Below are 20,304 nucleotides of genomic sequence, written 5' to 3'. Positions count from 1 at the left end.
TATGAAAAAAGATCTAAAAGGATCTGCCTTCTGGGAATGGGTTTGGGGAAGAAGAAGGTTTTTACTTCTTACTTTGTAAAGTGGGATGTTTTTTGTTTTTGTTTTTGCTTTATTTTTACTTTATAAAAAGCATATGTTACTTTGATTATTTAAATTGTCATCACACCTAAAACAGGCAAACCTGATCTTTATAAATTAACACAGGGGCAGAACATGTAATTTTGGACTATAGTATGCAAAGCGCATACCATTAGTATTGATCAGGAGGAATCTTAAAAAACTGCCCTTGCGACGCCTGGTGGCTCAGTCGGTTGAGCATTCGACTCTTGGTGTCAGCTCAGGTCATGATCTTGTGGTCGTGGGATCCAGCCCCATGTGGGGCTCCATGCTGAACATGGAGCCTACTTGTGATTCTCTCCATCTCTCTTTCTCTCATCTGTCTCCCCCGCTCTCAAAATAAATAAGTAAACATTAAAAAAAAACTGCCTTCTATATTCAGTTTTTCAAACACTTTGAGCCTTACTTATCGGGAAATACCCTCAGTCTTCTGAGCACCTTAAGTTATGGAAAACGCAATACAGCTGGGAATATAGAATTTATAATATGAAGAAGAGCTGTCTTGTTTTAGGCAAAAAGTTCCTGGAAATAAGCTTTGGGACAACTCAAATTTCCTCATTTCTTTCCTTCAGGCTCTGGCTCACTAGTATTATTTACCACATTTTCTATGTTTGCCATAATAACTTTATTGTAACTTGTAGCCATTTCCTGACTTAGCATTCTTTGGGTGGCCAGCAACATAAACTGATTCCGGCAACCTTACGCCAAAGACAAAAGAGAAGGGAGAAAATTTATTATAAAATAGTGCTGGAACATCTCACACACTGAGGGGAAGAGTTGGCACCCAAGCTCTAGAAAGGCCAGGGGCCAGGACAGCCCTGGAAACCCAGCGAAAGTTCCCGGACAGCTGTGGCTATAAAAAAGACTCAGTAGTCATGATCCAAGACCTGGTCTCTCTAGGTCAGTGCCTGGATCTATCCGCTGTGGACAGGGAGGTAGATTCACATAGCACAGATTTGGCGGGAGTGGTTCCCAGGGGAAAATATTGTGAACAGGCAATAACCTCAAGAAATATCTACTATATTTCCTCCGTGTCTTGAATAACTTTTGTGTTCTAAAATTAGTTGTGGCTAGAAAAATAGCACCAAAATCTGAGAAGTCCTCATTATCTCTCCAGCTTCAATTTCCATGTAACCCAAAGTGAAACTTCTATTTGCATTTGGGGCAATACACTAAGGTATTATTATCTTCACTTTGCAGGTGGGAAACTGTTCAGAGAATTTGAGTGACTTGCCCAGGCACTTAGGAAGGGCTTCCATTGCTAAATCAGGTCCTCTTTCCCCTAAACTGCACTACCTCTTATCCATGCTGACCTTTACCTCATTTTTAAAAGTTATTAAATTAGTAAATGATGACAAAAATGCAGGCACTCTGGATAAGTGCAAAAAAATAAATGGTTTTGCTTCTAGGTACAGATGAGGGATGTAGCTGAGGAGCTCTTACTACAGAAGCATGAAAGGAAAATCGGGGTCTGGAAGGCAAGTAGTGTGTGTTATATTCTTCCTCTTGCAACTTCTGCTCTGTCAAAGAATTATTTCTACCCCTCCCCACATACACGTATTAAAAGAGACCCTCATCATAGACCCTGCTTTCTAAGCCACCAACTGACCACCGACACATTTAATTGGCTGATGGATTCTGGGAGAAAGTGTGATTCTACCAGCGCTGCCTTCTTAAAGCCCTCTTGAACTGCTAAGCCCTAGAAGCATGCTTTAAATATTGGATGGTAAATGTGTATTTTTGTTTATCTTGCTTGTGATGGATTTATTGAGACAAGCTGTTCGTTCCAGCCTATGATAGTTTATTTATTACTGAGACTGGATTACACAAAAAGAATGAGGTGATGTGTGCAGCAGAATTACCAAGTTAAATTATCTTATATTATGCTCTTTGTTGGAAACTACAGTTTGGCTTTAAAAGAATTAAGATAACTGTCATTTTGGTGATTATTTAAACGACTATGCTATGATACCTTACTAGAAAGTGCCTATTTTGTCTCTCAACAAGCATGATAAACAGTCTTCTTTTTGAGCTTACGAATTTATGTGTACTCATTCTTCCTCAGATCTTGCTGGAATGTGGGACTAGACCCAGGTGACCCCCTACAAACTAACTAACATAAAATTTTATTTGACTATTAGAGGATTATATGTATCTGTTAGGATGCTCTTTTTCTGTATTTTCCTCTTAAAAGGAAATAAACCATTCTTATGTTTGTCTTTTGCTATATTTTTCTAATTGAAATACTGAGTAGAATGGGCTTATATTTCATATTGTGCATTATATATTTTGTTATTTTCTGCTTAGTTAAATTACAGGTTTTAGTTAAATTACTTAAGTTTTAGTATCTTAAGAAGCAGGTCTTAAAACATTATTTGCTGAGTGGGTTTTAAATAAACATCCCAGTCTAATACATAATTGTTCCTATTTATAGGGCTGTAATTTTAATACGGAACATATGCTGAGGGTCTTAACTTTTTGACCAGAGAACATGACATGTGCCTCACTAAAACAGTGTTAGACATCTAATCGCTCTATCTGGGTTAAGGCACTGCCATTCTAGACTGCCTGGTGTTGTCTTTACTTTTCAGTTTCCAATTCAGATGTCATCCTCAAGACCCTTCTGCAAAGCTTTTGCTACTCCAGGCAGAATTAGTTACTCCTTTTGTGTTCCCATAGTGCCTTTTACATAACCCTCTTAAACACATTGATGGTCACATATGATTTGTTTCAAGAAACGTATTTTATGCCTAGCCAATAATGGATATTTATCATGGTGCTTTGACTGATTGTTACTATAATTCCTAAATTCATTTAAAACATTGTTGGGATGATGCTTCTTTGGACGGTTGTAGGCTAAACTCAGATTTAGGGAATGTTAATAAAACTTATCCAGTAAAATAATTACTATTCAGTAAATTCAGTAAAATCTATGTCTTATGTTTTTTAATCTGAGAGGCTAAAGAGGAATGGATATGTGATCTAAAATGGCCAAAATTTTAAAAGTAGACATCTTGTATTTCAAAATTGTGAAGATATAAACTAAGTATTACCTTTAAGCATTACTAAAACACTATGGGTCCTTCTGGCTTTTTTGTTATGTAAAGTAAATCCTCAGAGGAAGTTTATTATTAAAAATAATGTATTAATGATGATTTCTTCTATTATGAAGTATTAATAACAATTTTATTAATACAAAGATGTGTCACCTGAAAACATTATTTTTTTCTAAATAGGAGCTCCACAACTAATTTCCTGCTTAAATTAACAGGATTTGGTAATTTTTTTTAAAGATGTGAAAAAATATCTTAAATGTTCAAGTGCTCTTACTCCTTAAAAGGCAGGAGAGTTATATATTAATACATAACATATATATTACATATATGGTACATTATGTACTATATATCTGATATATATATGTAATTACAAAATACATAATAATGTAACAATATATATCATAACATTATGATTATATTTTTCTGTTTAAGTGCAGAACTCACACAGTGCACTAAAGTGTAGTTCTTCACCTTAGTCCCAAAATGTAATGACATCCTTAATCAATGTAGCTATATGTTCTGAATCATCCAATCATTTATTTTTCTCTCCACCTCTAAAAACCTGATGCCATAAGAATATAAAGGAGAGAAAAGGGAGAACAGAGGGGTTAAGGTTGCCAAATTCTATTGTATCCTTGCCATAAATTTCAACAACCCAAAGTAAAGGAGGTTGAATTTGGTAATGTTTAGCCTAATAAATGACTTTATTATTGCTTTTTAGAACACAGCTAATTTTCTGTATTTTCTGTTATGGACAGCCTGTGGAGAGTAAATGGATATCTTCATCTTGTGAAATCCTGGCTTTTCGTAAAGCGTTATTGAATCCAGTTACTGCAAGACAGTTTCAACGGTTTGTGGCTCTAAAAGGAGATTTATTGGAAAACGGGGTACTCTTTTGGCAAGAAGTACAAAAATATAAGGTATTATATTGGAAGCTGGAGAAAACCACCTCTTTTTGTGGAGGAAATGCATTAACACACCAGATTCTTAATTGTAACTATATGGACAAGATTTGTATTAAGATATTCCAATTTTGTCATCTTCATACCAATATGTAAATGTTGAGGTATTTATTGTTCTATGTTAGATACATTTATTATTACACGGTGAAGAGTAAGCATGAGCCCTGAAATGATAGAATTAGATTTTTCAAGGTATTCACAGATATTATGACTTAATGAGAACCTTTCTCAAAAGAGTTTTAATTACATTTTTGCATAGCATTTCTCTATAAATGTACTATAGACATTTTTTCCTGAAGATATCCATATTCAGTACTTGAACCAAGACCTCTTTCCCAGAATTTCTCCCAACCATATTTCCAGCAATGGTAATCAAAGATAGCGGATTATTGATAAATAAACCAACAGAGATGAGAGGAGCTTTTCTATTAGCAAGAATGGCCACAGAGCGCTTGGACGGCTCAGTTGGTTGAGTGTCAGAATCTTGATTTTGGCTCAGGTCATGATCTCATGGTCATGGAATTGAGCCCTACATCAGGCTCCACGCTGGACTTGGAGCCTACTTAGTGTTCTCTCCCTTCCTCTTCTTCTACCTCTTCCCTGCTTATGTTTGTGCACTCTCTCTCTCTCTCTCTCTCTCTCAAAGAATAAAAAATAAAAATAAATAAGAAAGAATGGCCACATTCTAAACAAAACAATAACAAATAAGTCAAAGAACAAGTGGTTAGGCACTTGTTTTTTAGGTTTAAGTGTTCATTGAAATCATATTGAATCTTTGCATTAAAGAAAGGAAAGGACTTTCTAGGTATTTAATCTACACTTGAATATAGGAATGTTGTTTAGAAATACTTAAGAAGAGGCATCCAGACTCTGCCTAAATGCTCCCCTGGGTAACAGATTCATTTCTGGGCAAGTAGCCTATTTTATCCCATTATAAAAGTAGAGAATAAAAATAAAACTGGAATTCAAGAGGATAATACTTTCAATTGGTCTTATAATCTAAGTATGAATTATGTAATACAAATATTCTGCAGCATTTATATTCTATATAGTTAGCAATTTCTCAATAAAGTCTATCTCCAAACTTTCTCCAACATGCCGTGAAACTCTTTTCTACCCTTTTCTGTTATGAACAGTTTTTGTACTCTTCTCACGTTAGAAATTTTCTCAGAAAAAATATTTTGAGATAAGTTTTTTCAAAGTCTGTCACAAGATAAGCAATATTAAAATAATTTTTTTTAATTAGGAGGTAGAGCCTGTTTTCCAGAAAAGGCAGCTATTGTGAGTGGGCAGAATTATTTTTAAGCTAATAAGAATATGAATAAGCCCAACCCTGCTAGGACAGAGGTAATACAATAAACTTTGCAAGAAAGGCATTTTAAGAAACCACACTCATAGAAAGTCAACCCTTAGTTGTGTGACCGCTTCTTCTTCAAAGCTGTCCTTGGTCTTCATTTAAATATCTTTTTTTGTGGTATAGAATGGAGGACATACAGTTCTAGGTAGCTATTACAAATCATGCTATAGGAGGGAATTTGTTCATTCAGTAAGCATTTATTAAGTACCTAGTATGCCAGCCATTAAGCTAAATAGTAGGAATAAAAAGTAAATACAATACATTGCTTTCCCTCAAGGAGGGGGACATCCATGAAAACAAATAACATGAAAGAGTATTGATTATGATCCATGTTCTAACTAGGTATAGTTTTGGCGCTGAGAGGAAATGATGCAGGGAGGGTAGTAGGTCAAGCAAATCTTAGCAGAAGCGATAATATTTGAACTGGGTCTTGAGAGAATTTGCTAGGTGGAAAGCTTTACACCTGGCAAAATCTTACTGAACTCACTTTTATATAGCTTACTCTTATTAAGTGCTTGCTATCTGGCACATGTTATCTTAATTCTTTTCGTGTAACAACTAATTTATTCTTTATAAGAATCCTAGTAGGTCAAAGCTGTTATTCTTGCCATTTAATAGATGAAGAAGCTGAGGCACAGAAGGGTTAAGAAACTTCTGACATCACGCAGCTAATTAAGTGGTAGAGCTTGAGTTTGAACGAAGGCATTCTATTGCTAAAGTTTATGCCCTTAACCACTAAGTTATGTTCCCTGCCCCCAGCAAAGATTGTGGTAATATGCTAAGAGATAAAGATCTGGGTTCTTTCCATATTTTCGCAATTCAGAACAATGATTAATCAGTGTTCTTAAGCACTGTTCTGAATTGTGAATATTTGGGAAGAACCTAGATACTCTGCAGCCATTAAAAATCATGCTGTAGGAGAATAATCAATGATGGGAAAGGATATTTTTTTTAAAAAACCTAGTTACTATAAAACACCATACTTTAATCTAAAGTGTGTGTGTACATGTATGTGCGTGTGTGTGTGTATGTGTATGTGTGTGTCCATAGAAAAAAACTGGAAGAGTATATTCATCCAGCAAATACTTTTTGAACATCTACCAAGGGCCATGAAAAATCCTGAGGATGCAACCATCATCAAAATAGTCTTCCCTCTTAGAGCTTACCCTGTCATGGGAGGGACAGATGAGCGGTAGACAAGGCAGTTGTAAGACTGTGACTAGGGCAGTGGTGATGGAAGCTCAGGGGGTAATGGGAGTACCTAAGATAGACATCTCTCCTGAACCGAGGGAGTCATCAAAAGCCTTCTAGAGGAAACTCTGTTTAAACTGAGCCCTTATGCTGCTGTTAGTGCACAGCCCGCTTTGGATCCTCTCTCCGCCTTTCTCTCTGCCCCTCCCCTGCTTTCTCTCTCTCAAAAATAAATAAACATTTAAAAAAATAAAAATAAACTGGGACCTTAATGATAGGTAACGTTAACTGAGCTAATGGCATAGTAGGGCAGAACAATTAGAAAAAAAAAATCAATTCTGATTTTTGTCCCTTCACCCTCAAAATGAAAACTCCAAAAACTTATTCCATAATTATAAATGAGGCTTACCAAATAATTATATATGATAATCTCACTAGTAATGGGAAAAAATACACATTTGGTAACACATCTAACATATGTTGTATAAATAGGCATTTTCTGAGGGGGGGTTCTAAATTGAGTTAAAAATGCTAACTGTTGTCTTAATGTAACATTTATATCAAGCTTTTTCCACATATAACTTATGTAGGATTTTATATGGCCGGCACTTAAATTCTTCTTTCTTTAATAGTGCCCATAAGATAGTGATTACAATGCCCATCATACAGTGAGTACTTAATAAGTGTTAGCTCATTTCTGGCCTAGAATTACAAGTTTCCAAATTTGTTTGCTTTCTTGTGATTTGGAGAACAATGTCTTTGACAGAGAAATGCCATAAACTCAACCTAAGCTACCTCTTTATTTTAAAAAATGATAGCCCTGCATTTGTCACATAAAACTGGGCCTTTTAAATGTATGGTCCCTATTTTTGAGTTCTTTGGGTATAAGGAAGATAATTTAATAGGTTAACTATAAAAGTATAAATACTAAAAGATACATAATGGCGCACCTGTCACTGCCAACATCCTGCTTATATTGCCCTTTTTGCTTTAAAATTTTTTTAAATTTATTTTAATTAATTAATTATATTTATTTGTATTTAAATTCAAGTTAGTTAACATATAGTGTAATAACGATTTCGGGAATAGAATTTAGTGATTCATTACTTACATGTAACACCCAGTGCTCATCCCAGCAAATGCCCTCCTTAATACCCATCACCCATTTAGCCCATCCCCCTACCCCACACCCCTCCAGCAACCCTCAATTTGTTCTCTGTATTTAAAAGTCTCTTAATGTTTGCCTCCCTCTCTGTTTTTAGCTTATTTTTCCTTCCCTTCCCCAATGTTCATCTGTTGTGTTTCTTACATTCCACATATGAGTGAAATCATATGGTATTTGTCTTTTTCTGACTTATTTAGCTTAGCATAATACACTCTAGTTCTATCCACGTTGTGGCAAATGGCAAGATTTCATTCTTTTGATTGCCAAGTAGTATTCCAGTGTGTGTGTGTGTGTGTGTGTGTGTGTGTGTGTGTAATATGTAATATCTTCTTTATCCATTCATTAGTTGACAGACAGTTTGGCTACTGATGATAGCACTGCTGTAAGCATCGGGGCACATGTGCCCCTTTGAATCAGCATTTTTGTATCCTTTGGATAAGTACCTAGTAGTGCCATTGCTGGATCATAGGGTAGTTTCTATTTTTAATTTTTTGAGGAACCTCCATACTGTTTTCCAGAGTGGCTGCACCACTTTGCATTCCCACCAGCAGTGCAAAAGGGTTCCCCTTTCTCCACATCCTTGCCAACTTCTGTTATTTCCTAGGTTGTTAACTTTAGCCATCCTGACAGGCATGAGGTGTTATCTCATTGTGGTTTTGATTTGTAGTTCCCTGATGATGAGTGATGTTGAGCATCTTTTCATGTGTCTGTTAGCCATCTGGAGGTCTTTTTTGGAAAAGTGTCCGTTCATGTTTTTCATTTCTTCACTGGATTATTTGTTTTCTTGGGTGTTGAGTTTGATAAGTTTTTTATAAATTTTGGATACTAACCCTTAATCCAATATGCCATTTGCAATTATATTGCCCTTTCGAGCCTAAGTCACCTTGGTGTTGAAGCAGTTTTGGTTGGGAAAGCATTTACATCCACCTGCAGATTGAGTTAGGTACCCGTTTTCAGTGTTCTCCTAGGATCCTGTGTACACCTCTACTGTAGTACTTATTAGCTAACTCATATTGAAGTAATGTGTTCTCTTGCTTCTCCTCCAGTAAGATTGAGCCTTTAAAGGCAGATACTATCTTGGGGCTCAGCTGGTATATAGTAGGCACCCAATATAAATTTGCTAAATGAGTCAAAGTGACTTTGAAGCTGTTCCTTTACCTAGGAGTAGAAGCACTCAAGGGTAAATGAAACCTGTATTTATGTACGATGTATGCATCAACGTCTTAGGTTCCTCAAACCCAAGAGAAATAGAAGATACCATTTTATAGAAAGATAGCTTTCACATGTCCTCATGTCCTCTTGATCTGAAGTTAAAATCTATGTATTACTGGAAGATGTATTGCCACAATTCTACAAAGTGTTCTAGGAATACGTTAATCATATATTGTTCTCTCTTTCCTCCTTGTTCAGGACTTGTGCCATTCTCATTGTGATGAGTCCATCATTCACAAGAAGATCATGACTATTATCAACTGCTTTATTAATTCTAGTATTCCACCAGCTTTACAAATTGACATTCCAGTAGAGCAAGCCCAGAAGATTATTGAACACAGGAAGGAGTTAGGACCCTATGTATTTAGAGAGGCACAGGTAAGAGATCAGGGCATGCAGTTAAGCGTATTTTAAAATACATTAACAATCTAGATATTCTTTTAAAGATTTTGCATTGTTCATATTTGACAGGGTTACGACCTTCCTTCCTTAACTGAGATTTCTTCTATTTAATGAAAAAATATTTGCATATTCCACAGAACATAAGAAACTAATAACTTACTATTTTGTTGATAATACACAGCAAATATAATTATTTAAATACTATCCTTGACTTTCTATGATTATCATTTTTGTTTTTAGCTTATAAAACTCCAGCCAATTCCTCCTTCCTTTCCCACCATTCATGTTTCCTTTAGAAAATCTGCTACCACAAATATGTGTAAAATATGTGTGTCCCAAGATTTGTGTATTTTTAAAGATTGGAATATTCACATAGCTCATAAAATAAGTGAGAGGAGATTTAAGTACCTAACCAACATAAAGTACACAAGCTCATGAAAAGAAAATCATGCCTGTTAACCTGCTCAAGTTACTTCTTTTTAAGATAAATAATAGAAAACAGTGATTTGGTGGACATAATTTATTTGCATTTTTAAAAGCCTTTTAGTGATGTTGTTCTTGAAAAATGATTAAGAAAAATAAATTATAATAGGGGTAATAGGGAAGGCCATGTCATGATTTAAGTGATATGAACCAGAGATTTAGGATACGATTGCCCTTGAGCATGGAAAAAAGGCCATTATTCCTTAACATTCATTTGTGAGCCAGCTGTGTTCTAAGGCCTCTGAGGAACTGAAATGGACTCATAATCCAAATTATGCATTAAAATAGGTGAAAATACATATGAATGATTGAGGAAGTGCTAAAGAGAAATAGAGAAAACATGGTGCCAGAATCGTAGTATGTTTGTGAAAAGATCTTAGAGATCACTTAGCCTAGCCTAGGTCTCTGGATAACCAGGCCAAGGCTTGCCCATCTACATCAAAGACCTTGAGTTTGCAAGTGCATGTCTGGAACTGCTTATATTGGTTGGTTTTGCCATACTGTCTAGGGATTGAAGCCAGCAAACTGTACTGGAGTCCTCTAGTTTATGCATTCTACTTGATTTCCTAAAATAGAGTCCTAGACATAATTTAAATGTGGACTTTAGAGCATCAGAAAATAAGAGAATCTTTCTATAGAGTCCTCACCCCACCAAACTGATTATTCCTCCTGCATTTCCTAAGGAAGCTCAGGGAATAGCATCACCTTCTACCCAGGTGTGCAAACCAGAGGTCTGGTTGCACATCTCTTACCACTCCCTGCCCTCACCCACCAGTCTTGCTGAAATATCTCTGGTTCTACAAAGGAGCCTTATTCTCTTCCCTCCTGAGTTTTTTGTGTTATCATCTTCTCTCCCTTGTGCTTCTGTAACATCCTGTATATGTTTCTGTTTATCGCACAAAACTGAAAATGACTATTTTTATGCTGACTTTCCCACCTGATTGTAAGGTGTTTGAGGGCAAGGCATGTTTCTTATTTATCCTTGTGGCCCAAATGCCTAGCACGGAATAGGCACTCGATAACATACTTGAACTCATGGATGATTGACATGAGAAGTGATCTATTGTGACAGAAAGGAGTAAAATCAAATTGGAAATGAGAGCAAAGTTAAGCGAAAGGGCTGCATAGTAGATAAAAAAGCCTATTGCCTGTTCTAATATTGTTAGCAGTGTGACCTTTTCCTATCCCCCACCGGCACCCCTAATAACTTTGAAGTTTTCTTCACTCAACCAAATTTTCACTGGCCCTTTTAACTCATACTAAAGTCATTGCCCATCTACTGCCAGTGAGCAAAGTAGCTCTATATTTATTACAACATTTTCCTACCTACAGTTTGATTATCTTTTAAGGTTCTCGTGGTACAGAGCAATTTTTGTGACTAACACATATGTTATTAACTTAAAATCTTAATTGCAGCTTTTAGGAGTAGAGTCGTTTTATGTCTGCCATTGAAAAATTGTGTTCTAATTGAATGACGTTTGCTGGAAGACTTTCTAGATGGAAATAAATGTATTTGAGAGCAGGGAATGACTCAGGTTTAGGATAGATAACTGAGAAGTAGGGTCAATAGTTGGTAAATAGAGAAGGAAGAGGAGTATTTGTTTAAGAAGTTCATATAGAAACTACCACGATCCCTTGACATTAGATCAGGGGATTACTTAAATAAAGATATAGCAGGTAAATGTAAATTAAATTTGGTTTAAAGCCTACATTTCATCAAAGAAAGTATCTCTAGCTTTTGTGATCACAATGCCAAGAGGCTACAGAATTAAATGATAAAACTGTATTTTAAAAGGAATAAAAAATTTTAGAATTGCTAATAATATTCATGTACAGAAAAGAGGAGTAATGAAATATACCAGCCAGTTGAGGACTCTATTGATCACTGCAGCACTTACTTTTTATAAATTCCTCTTTTCCTCTGAAGAGTTGGCTTGGAGCCTAATGGGATGGTTCAGTTTTCTCTAGGGCATTAGGTAAAGGCCATTCCTAGTAACAAGATGTTGGACTTGATCTGATGTGGCAGGTCCTACCTTCTTGGAAGTAATATATGCCTCTGGAACTAATGGAAATACTTGGCATGGGACTTTGAGCAACAATTCTTATCTCTATAAATATCGCAATTAATCACTTAATGTGGAGTGTCCTCATAGAAAGCCTTTGTCCGGGATACCACCCTGCTTTTTAAATGTTACTTTTCTTGCTCTCACATAAAAGAGATTATATCATTTAAAAGTTACTCAAGATTTATTTTTAGATCTGCAGCTTTGTTTAAGAGCTTTTCCAGAGGTATTTCCTTTCTCTAAAAGAAAGAAAAAGGGGGCACAGAGGCGTTCCTCTTGATGGACTGAATATTTGGAATACTTGCATAAAACAGCAGAGTGTGTGGCAGATCAACTAGTGTATGTTTTAAAAGAAAACATAAATTTCTTATTTAAAAAGACCTAATGGATTCTTTATTAATACAATCAATTGGTTAGGGAAACATAAAGAATAAAGTAACTTTTAAGTATATGGTTTTATTTTTAAAGAAAGACTTCTCATTGGTAGTAAAAAACATTGATGATAAGCATGTGCTGAGCTAAACTATGCCAAGATGTCTGGAGACAGTAAGTTGGAGGAAACATGCTGTATATTAAAGATAGAATAGTTAATCCATTATTATGGTGAATTAGAGTTTAAATTGGTACATTTGTGTAAAATTGTAATCTGAGACATACTTTGTTTTTTATACAGATGACAATTTTTGGGGTTCTATTTAAATTTTGGCCTCAGTTTTGCGAGTTTAGGAAGAACTTAACTGATGAAAAAATTATGAGTGTTTTAGAGAGAAGACAAGAATATAATAAGAAAAAAAAATTGGCAGTCACAGAAGACGAGAAATTTGCAAAGGTAAGACGAGACTCATTTTGAGTTGAGTCAGACTTTTAAAAGGTATGTGGTGTGTATGAATTTGCAGAAGAATTCAGGCTGGGGAAAATACAGAGACATTATAGAATACAGATTTTAGTGGCTTTTAAGCCTTTAGCCAGAGGTTTCAGACTTTGTTTTGAATTTCTCAAAATACATCTCAAATGTCACCTCTTCCATGTGAAAGCTTTCTTGACCCTCCTAGGTCGCACAAGCAGTTCACATCCACTGTAGTAACATTCCTACCTCTCTTGGAGAATGCTTTATATTGTCTCATGAATAAGTTTTTGCATCTGTCATTCTCACTGGACTGAGATTCCCAAGGATAGTATTTGTCTTGTGCATCTGTGTATCATAGCGCTTAGACCAGTGTCCAGCACAGGCTCAATTATTAAGCAGTGTTTACTGAGTAAACCAGGAACGAAAACAAAAATGAATGAATGAAAAAAATGTTATGTACTCATGGGAAAGCATTTTCAATATTACAATAACAGACTGATACATTGACCGCAGAATTTATAAATATGAATCATAAATTGCCCAGCCTGCCTATTTGTCTGTCAGTCTGTCCATTTATTCACCCATTCATCTGTCTGTCTCTTTATATTTATCTACTTTCTTTGAATTGAAAAAGGCTAACTGCTCATGACTAATGTATTTTATTTACTTGCAAGCTTATACCTATTCTATTTTTTTAAAAGAAATTTAGAAGGTGTCAAAAAATACAAAAGTAATATGATGACAAACACTGCTAACATTTTGCCTCATTTTTTTCCCCTCGTTAAAATATTGTAGAAAGAGTAAATACTGCAGAAAGACCAAACTCTCTTAACCCCAGCTCTGAGTTCCATTACCCTCCCCATCCCGAAGAGCAACCATTAAACTTGTTATATATTCTTCCAGCTCTTTTTAAAGATAGTGTTTTATACATATATATGGTGTCATAAACAATGTAGAGGACTGTGGAGGTTCTCAAAAAACTGCCAAACTTCTCCAAAGCTGCAAAACCAACTTGCTCTGTTCTGATGTTTGTGTGGTGTATCTTTTTTCATTCCTTTACTTTCTATATCATTATATTTCAATTAAGTTTCCTATAAACAGCATCTAGTTGGGTCCCGGTGGTGTTTTTTAAATCTATTCTGCCAATTTCTGTCTTTTATTTGGTGTGTTTAGTCTCTTTGTCTTTATTATGGTTTTTAATATGCCTGCCATTTTATTTCTTGTTTTGATTGTTCCCTCTATTTTTCATTTTTTTCTGTTTCCTTTGTCTTGCATTCTTGTGGATTATTTGTATATTTCTTAGAATTTTATTTTGGTGGATTTTTTTTTAGATATTTTAGTGGTTGCTTTAGATACTACATTATAGATACATAACTTTTCCCAGTCTATTGGTGTTAACATTTTCCCAGTTTGACTAGAGTCTAGAAACTAACCACCCCCCCCCCCCCACTTTAAGTCTTTTTCCCTCTCTTGTTTATAGTTATTTTAAATATTTCCTCAGCATATACTGAGAACCACATCGGTATTATTGATGGTTGAGGAAAATATAAGACATTTCAAAGTGAGCAGAAAATGGCAGATGATATCCATATAAAGCCATCATAAGAATAAAACAGAAAATGAAAACTCTGACATTTTATAATTTTTGCTTCAACCATCAAACATAAATTAGGAAACTCAAGGAGGGAGGAAAAGGCTATTATGTTAACCCATACTTTTGCTGTTCCCATTTTTCTTCCTTCCTGATATTCCAAGATTTATTATTTTCTTCTGTCCTTTCCCTATAGGTAAGGTATTGTTTCTTACTTACTGCTTTTAAGATTTTTTCTTTGTCTTTGTCTTTCAGAATTTCATTATGATATGTCTCGTGTGGATTTCTTTGTATTTATTCTGTTTGAGGATTGCTCAGATTCCTGAGTCTGTAGGCTTATGTCTTTGCTAAGTGGTTTTTTTTTGGGGGGGGGGGCAGATTTATATGCATATCATATGTGTGTATATATGTGTATATTTAAACTTTACATATATATTATACATATTATATACCATGTGTATGCATGTATATGGGTCAGAAAGTGTATATAAATAATATGTGTATAAATCCCCTACCTATCTATCTATTCAATCAAATTTTTTCTCCCTTGGGTACCTTATAGCTTCATTTTTCAGAGATTTTTGTCTTTTTTTCTTCAGTCTTCTTTTAAGTTCAGTAAACTCATTTTACTTTTTATATTTTTGGTCTATTTTTGGCCCAAGTTTCTGCATTTATGATTTGGAGTATTATTTTATGTATACAAATGTTTATATAGGAATATTTAATTAATTTTGGGTGCCTATGTTATAGTTTTCCTCTGATTCATGACTGGATTTCTTGGAGAGTTCTGTCATCAACTAGCATCATTTATAATCATAAAAAAAAATCAAATAGCTTAAGTTTCCAGTAGCAGGCATTGATTAAATTATCTGTGATACATACCTTTACTAGACTATTATTTACCTGTTGAAGTGATGATATAGTTGATTTTTTTATCACTCAAGATTTGAGTGCTTAGAACAGTTGATTCATTGATGATGCATTTTATACATTTCATTATCCACATATTCAGGTGTATACTATATATTAAATTGTAGGCATACTGGTGAATGACACTAAGACCCTCCCCTTTACATTTCCACTAGAAATATTTTCACAACAATTTGCATGAAAAAGCAGATTTCAAAAAAGCACATATAGTGTGATTCCATTTGTATGAAATTTATGTAATAAAATATAAATACTAAAATTACAGGTTATATCTATGTCTTTCCCTAGTGAGAAGCTTGGATGGATGTTTATGAAAAGGTTTACAATGGTTTTTCCTAGATGCCAGAATTGGGTGGCAATTTTTACATTCCACTTCATAATTTATCACTCATTTTTAAATATTTTTATATTAGTAGGAAATAAATGTAAAGAGTTCATAAATGATGTCAAATTAGTAACACTGACTTGATGAGACCTCCAGTGTGGTACTCATTACAAGATATTTTTTCATCTAATGTTATGACTCCTTAGCTGTAAGTTTATACTAGTAGAGTTTTACCTCCCCCCTTTTTTAATAACTTAATATAATTACAGGATGGAAGCAAACAATATGCAAGTTCTTCAGGATCTGCTATCAAAACAGCTGCTTTACCCAGTGACCCAGTTTTCAGCCTGCAAGCATATGGTCGACAGGTAAGCTGTACGGGTGTCACAGATACCACTTCTTTAAAACATTGGATAGTAGAATGCAGTAACTCAGTTATTGTCCAGTAGTAGAGTTGTGCTTGTTTGAAAATGAGGGTAAAATTATTCTAGGAGAGATTGGAAGGGAATTCCCTTGAGCCTTCAGAGACTATTAAAATTTCAGCTGATCCTGGACAATATAATAAAAGAAAATACTTTTTTATACACATGAAGAAGATTTAAGTGGCAGCAGTTGAAATGACTAGCTTATTGAAAAAGAGAATAAGGCAGATAGGGAACAAGACAGAATACACTTGGTTGACATATTCTTGGGTTTAAAAAAAAGAAAGAAAAATGTCAAAGCCTTAATCTCAAATTTCTTAATTCTTTGAAGTGCTCATAAAATTGGCCGGTACATGACCATCAATGAATACATTTACAATTTTTATGTTTATATTTACATTTAACTTGTACATTAATATCACGTCCCTGAAATTTCATAAGTCATGTCCATTTTTCATGACTTGTGTTTGCATCTTAAGAGGATTCTAGCTCAAGAAACAATCTTTTTGACATTTAAGAATGTCAAATAAATTCAGCCGCTCAATAAAGATAACTGATAGACTATAAAGCTATTATTGAGACAAGGGGAATGTCAATTTTGTGACACCATATATAGAAAAAGGTAACCTCTAAAGTGTATGATATGTAATAATGCCATTGGGAAGAACATTTATTAGCAAATGACTAGCATTAAATTTCAGAAACGTGGTGTAAAAAAGGGTGAAATGTGGAACTAGAGATAACAAGCTTCTAATTTTCAATGTCATTTACAAGTCAGTATTACCTGGGAGCCTGAAAAAAAATCACTGAATTTGCTTTGAGCCTGTTTCCTTGTCTGTTAAAAGGAGAAAGTGTGAGAAAAAGGAATGGTTATGATGACCATCTCCTGTCATATATCTCAAGAGTTTCGTAAGAAACTAAAAAGCTTTTGGAAACCAAAGGCATTTCCTAAATGTAAATTATTATTGTTGTTGCTATTGAAGAGATACATGTTGAATTACTCTAGCAATTGGTACAGTGATAATACTGTGCCATTTTGCAAGTGTGGATTCTCTGTATGTGCATTTGTTTCTGATAGATTTTGCACATTTAAGAATTGTAATTAATACAAATGCAAAACTACCCCCCTCAAAAAAACTTGGATCTCTCTTGAGCACCTAAATTCATAATCAAATTAAATATATATATATATATATATATATATATATATATATATATGCATGAATAGCTGTCAAGAACTCCATAAAGCCTTTGCAACATTGATTCACTGAGAAATAGTTATAACTCATATAGTTCTAGACACATCATTGAATTGTCCTATTCAATGATCTGTTATTGAAGTTTGTTATATTTCAATAAAAGGTTTAAATGAAGAGGCTTATATAGGCCATCTTACCTTCAGTTTATTTCCTGGGACAAACATTCCCAAAATTAACTTTGAAAGCTGTCTTTCTAGCCAACCTGGTGCTACTCCAAGTACATAGAAGCCTTAGAACAGGAGAGGATTCTTCTTAAAATTCAAGAAGAACTGGAAAAAAAGTTATTTACAGGTAATTTTTCCTTTCTGCTTACAGAACTTCTTTGTTAACCTTCTATCACAGATTAACTCTAGATGACTTTGCTGATGATCACTTCACAGCTTTCCTTATTTCTCTTATTTTTGTGCAGCTACACCATCTTTTACAAATTTTAAGTCTGCTGCTTCAGCTATGTCTTTGAAAAAGACCGTATCTTCCTACAACATCCAGAGTGAGTTTTTAGTGACTATTGGCAATTCTTTCTTCCTTGTTAGAGTTCAGTCTCTCATTTGGCTGTTCAGCAAAGAGAGAGCAGGAAGGGAGGAAGACTGACTCCCTCCCAGCTGCTCTGACCCACAAGTTTGGAGAATTTCAGTGTATGTGTGTGCATGTGTGTGCACGCAGTTGTGTTCTCTCTCTTTCTGTGTTTTTTTCTCCTCTGCTGAGAACCTAACTCTCTATCCCATTTTCAGAGTGACAGTACTCATGTGGGTGTATAATCTGCTGCTGCTAGATGCAAGGTAAGTCAGACTGAACGTTGTGCAGTACCTTTCATGTCCCTGTAACATACACATTCATGCACATATGCAGTTGCACACATGCAAAGCATGCACATGCCACACATACACACACACACACACACACACACACACACACACACACACACACACACACACACACCCTGCTAACAAATTGACAGTAGGAGTGATCACCTCGCCTGCTCTCTAAGTGGCAATCTCCTGAAAAGGAAAGCTTCTAGGGAATGATCCCTTATTGCTTCTATTCACTCCTTATCTCTTCTTGCACAAAGAACAATGGAAGAATAGTCTCTAGCTCAGTCTCCCAAGTTTTCCCAAGCTGAGTTTTTCCAAGCTCCATTTCCCCATGTTGGGAATGTAAGAAAGAACTAAAAATAAAGAACTGAAAATCAAGCCAGGTCCTTCTTTCTTGCAGATGCTGATGGGATTATATAATTTTGACTGGATACTAACGTTAGAGGTTACCAATGCCTTTACAAAATGGTATAGAAGTATAATGTAGTGTATGTGTGCCCCATGGACTCAGTACTTGAAGAACCCAGTAAAAGTCCCGTTTCTCTTATCTTCTGTCTTACTGCTTGATTTTTTGTTTCCGAAAATCCTTTTCGTGGATTTTGGTTTTCTGGTTCTTGGAAGGGTTTGATGAGCAGGCCTTTATGTTCTCCGCCTGCTTATCTTTTTTCTCTTTTGTTTTACCCTAGCTGCTGTACCCTTCTGCCAATTCCCCAACCTCTTAGGCCATCCTTATAAGTGCCTCAACATGTATGGTTTGTTGACATATCTGCTCATTTTTTTAATCCTTATTACAATTCTTTGTTTATTTTAGATTTACATTTTCCATAGCTACTTATGTTTTCAACCATTTATTTTTCTTTTGCAGGAATTCTCTAGACCAAATTTAACTGATATGGAAGCTCAAGTGATTATTTTTTTGATGGCCTGCATTAGAGCAAGCCTACCATCTAAATAAAGTTTGGCATGTTGTACTCTTATAGTTTTAAAGTGACAGCTATTCTGTACACATTACAAAAAAGACCATAAAATTTTTAAAAACTCATTTAGAATAAAATGACTTCTATCTAGGTTAGAAGAATCAAAATGTTTTGCTCATCACAGAACTTAAGAAAGTATCATGTTATGCTCCTCAAGTAATCTTTCAATAAATATTCTTTGAGCATTTACTCTATTTGGTTAGCAGACATGTTCAGCAAGTGGTTAGGGGCAAATATTCCTAGTAATAAATTGGCCCAAAACATAAAGTGGAGTGACTTCCAAACCTTATTCCTATCCCCAACTCTCTAAAGGAGCCATATATTAAAGCAGTGGTTCTCAGATGTAGACTTCAGTGTGCATAAGGCTCACTTGTGACATTTGCCAGCAGTGCAGATTCCTAGGCTCACTCTCTGAGAGTCTGATTCAGTAGCTCTTGGGCAGAACCCATGAATCTCCCTCTTTAACAGACATCCTCGGTGATACTGATAGAGATGTTCCACAGGTCACTCTTTGAGATGAACTGTTAGGGTAAAAGAGAAGAGCTTTAAAAGGTAAAATCCCTCTTTTTAACTCAAGTTACACTTACATCAGCGAGAGCCCCGACATACACCTTCCTGTCCTCTTCCCCAGAGAGAAAGGAGAAGGTGTCAGAAATGACCAGGGAGAATAAAACTTCACCAGATGTAGGCCTCAGGACTCAGAAGCTCCAAAGACTATGACTTGGATTACCGGATTAGAAGCATTGAACTTCTACTTTCACACAGTCCCAGATAGTATTTTCAAGGTAGGAATTGCTATTCCTGATTCTTGAAGAGTTACACATTGTAAAGGAGGAAAGCATCAGGAGGCATCAGAAAAACTATTCTTCTAAAGCAGTGGTTTGAGTACGTGTTACAGCATTGGAACCCTGTGGTTTTATCTATTTCCACCCTGCTCCACACCCCATAGTGGCTGTGAAGTTTGTAACTAACTGTTTTCTATGCATTGCACTTGTTTTATTTTCTTTTTTTTCTCTTCTTTTCTTTTCTTCTCTTTTCAGTGTTTCTCTCTTTTTTCTGCCTTCTCTTGTTTTTTTTTTTTTAATATTTTATTTATTTTTGAAAGACAGAACACAAGCAGGGGAGAGGCAGAG

At 35.2% G+C, this 20,304-nt stretch overlaps 1 protein-coding gene across 15 annotated transcripts in view; it reads left to right on the top strand.

Moving 5' to 3' along the window:
- RGS22 (regulator of G protein signaling 22) overlaps positions 1–20,304 on the top strand; it is a 176,143-nt gene that overhangs the window by 114,819 nt on the left and 41,020 nt on the right. For 5 of the 15 annotated variants that reach the window (XM_042972797.1, XM_042972792.1, XM_042972795.1 and 2 more), the window contains 9 exons: positions 1,527–1,595; positions 3,932–4,093; positions 9,259–9,438; positions 12,682–12,837; positions 15,971–16,069; positions 17,580–17,673; positions 17,792–17,872; positions 18,114–18,161; positions 19,060–19,171. In XM_042972797.1, coding sequence (XP_042828731.1) covers positions 1,527–1,595; positions 3,932–4,093; positions 9,259–9,438; positions 12,682–12,837; positions 15,971–16,069; positions 17,580–17,673; positions 17,792–17,872; positions 18,114–18,118 — 846 coding nt within the window. In that variant the 3' untranslated portion in view covers positions 18,119–18,161; positions 19,060–19,171. Of the gene's footprint in view, positions 1–1,526; positions 1,596–3,931; positions 4,094–9,258; positions 9,439–12,681; positions 12,838–15,970; positions 16,070–17,579; positions 17,674–17,791; positions 17,873–18,113; positions 18,162–18,594; positions 18,742–18,880; positions 18,947–19,059; positions 19,172–20,304 lie in introns of those variants that run through there. The other 10 variants (XR_006212830.1, XM_042972794.1, XR_006212827.1 and 7 more) reach the window with 9 other exon arrangements.

Source organism: Panthera tigris, chromosome F2, assembly GCF_018350195.1.
Source record: "Panthera tigris isolate Pti1 chromosome F2, P.tigris_Pti1_mat1.1, whole genome shotgun sequence".
In the NCBI taxonomy this organism is placed as follows: domain Eukaryota; kingdom Metazoa; phylum Chordata; class Mammalia; order Carnivora; family Felidae; genus Panthera; species Panthera tigris.
The sequence above is the reverse complement of the archived record's forward strand: the minus strand, read 5'-3'. Positions and strand labels throughout refer to the sequence as shown.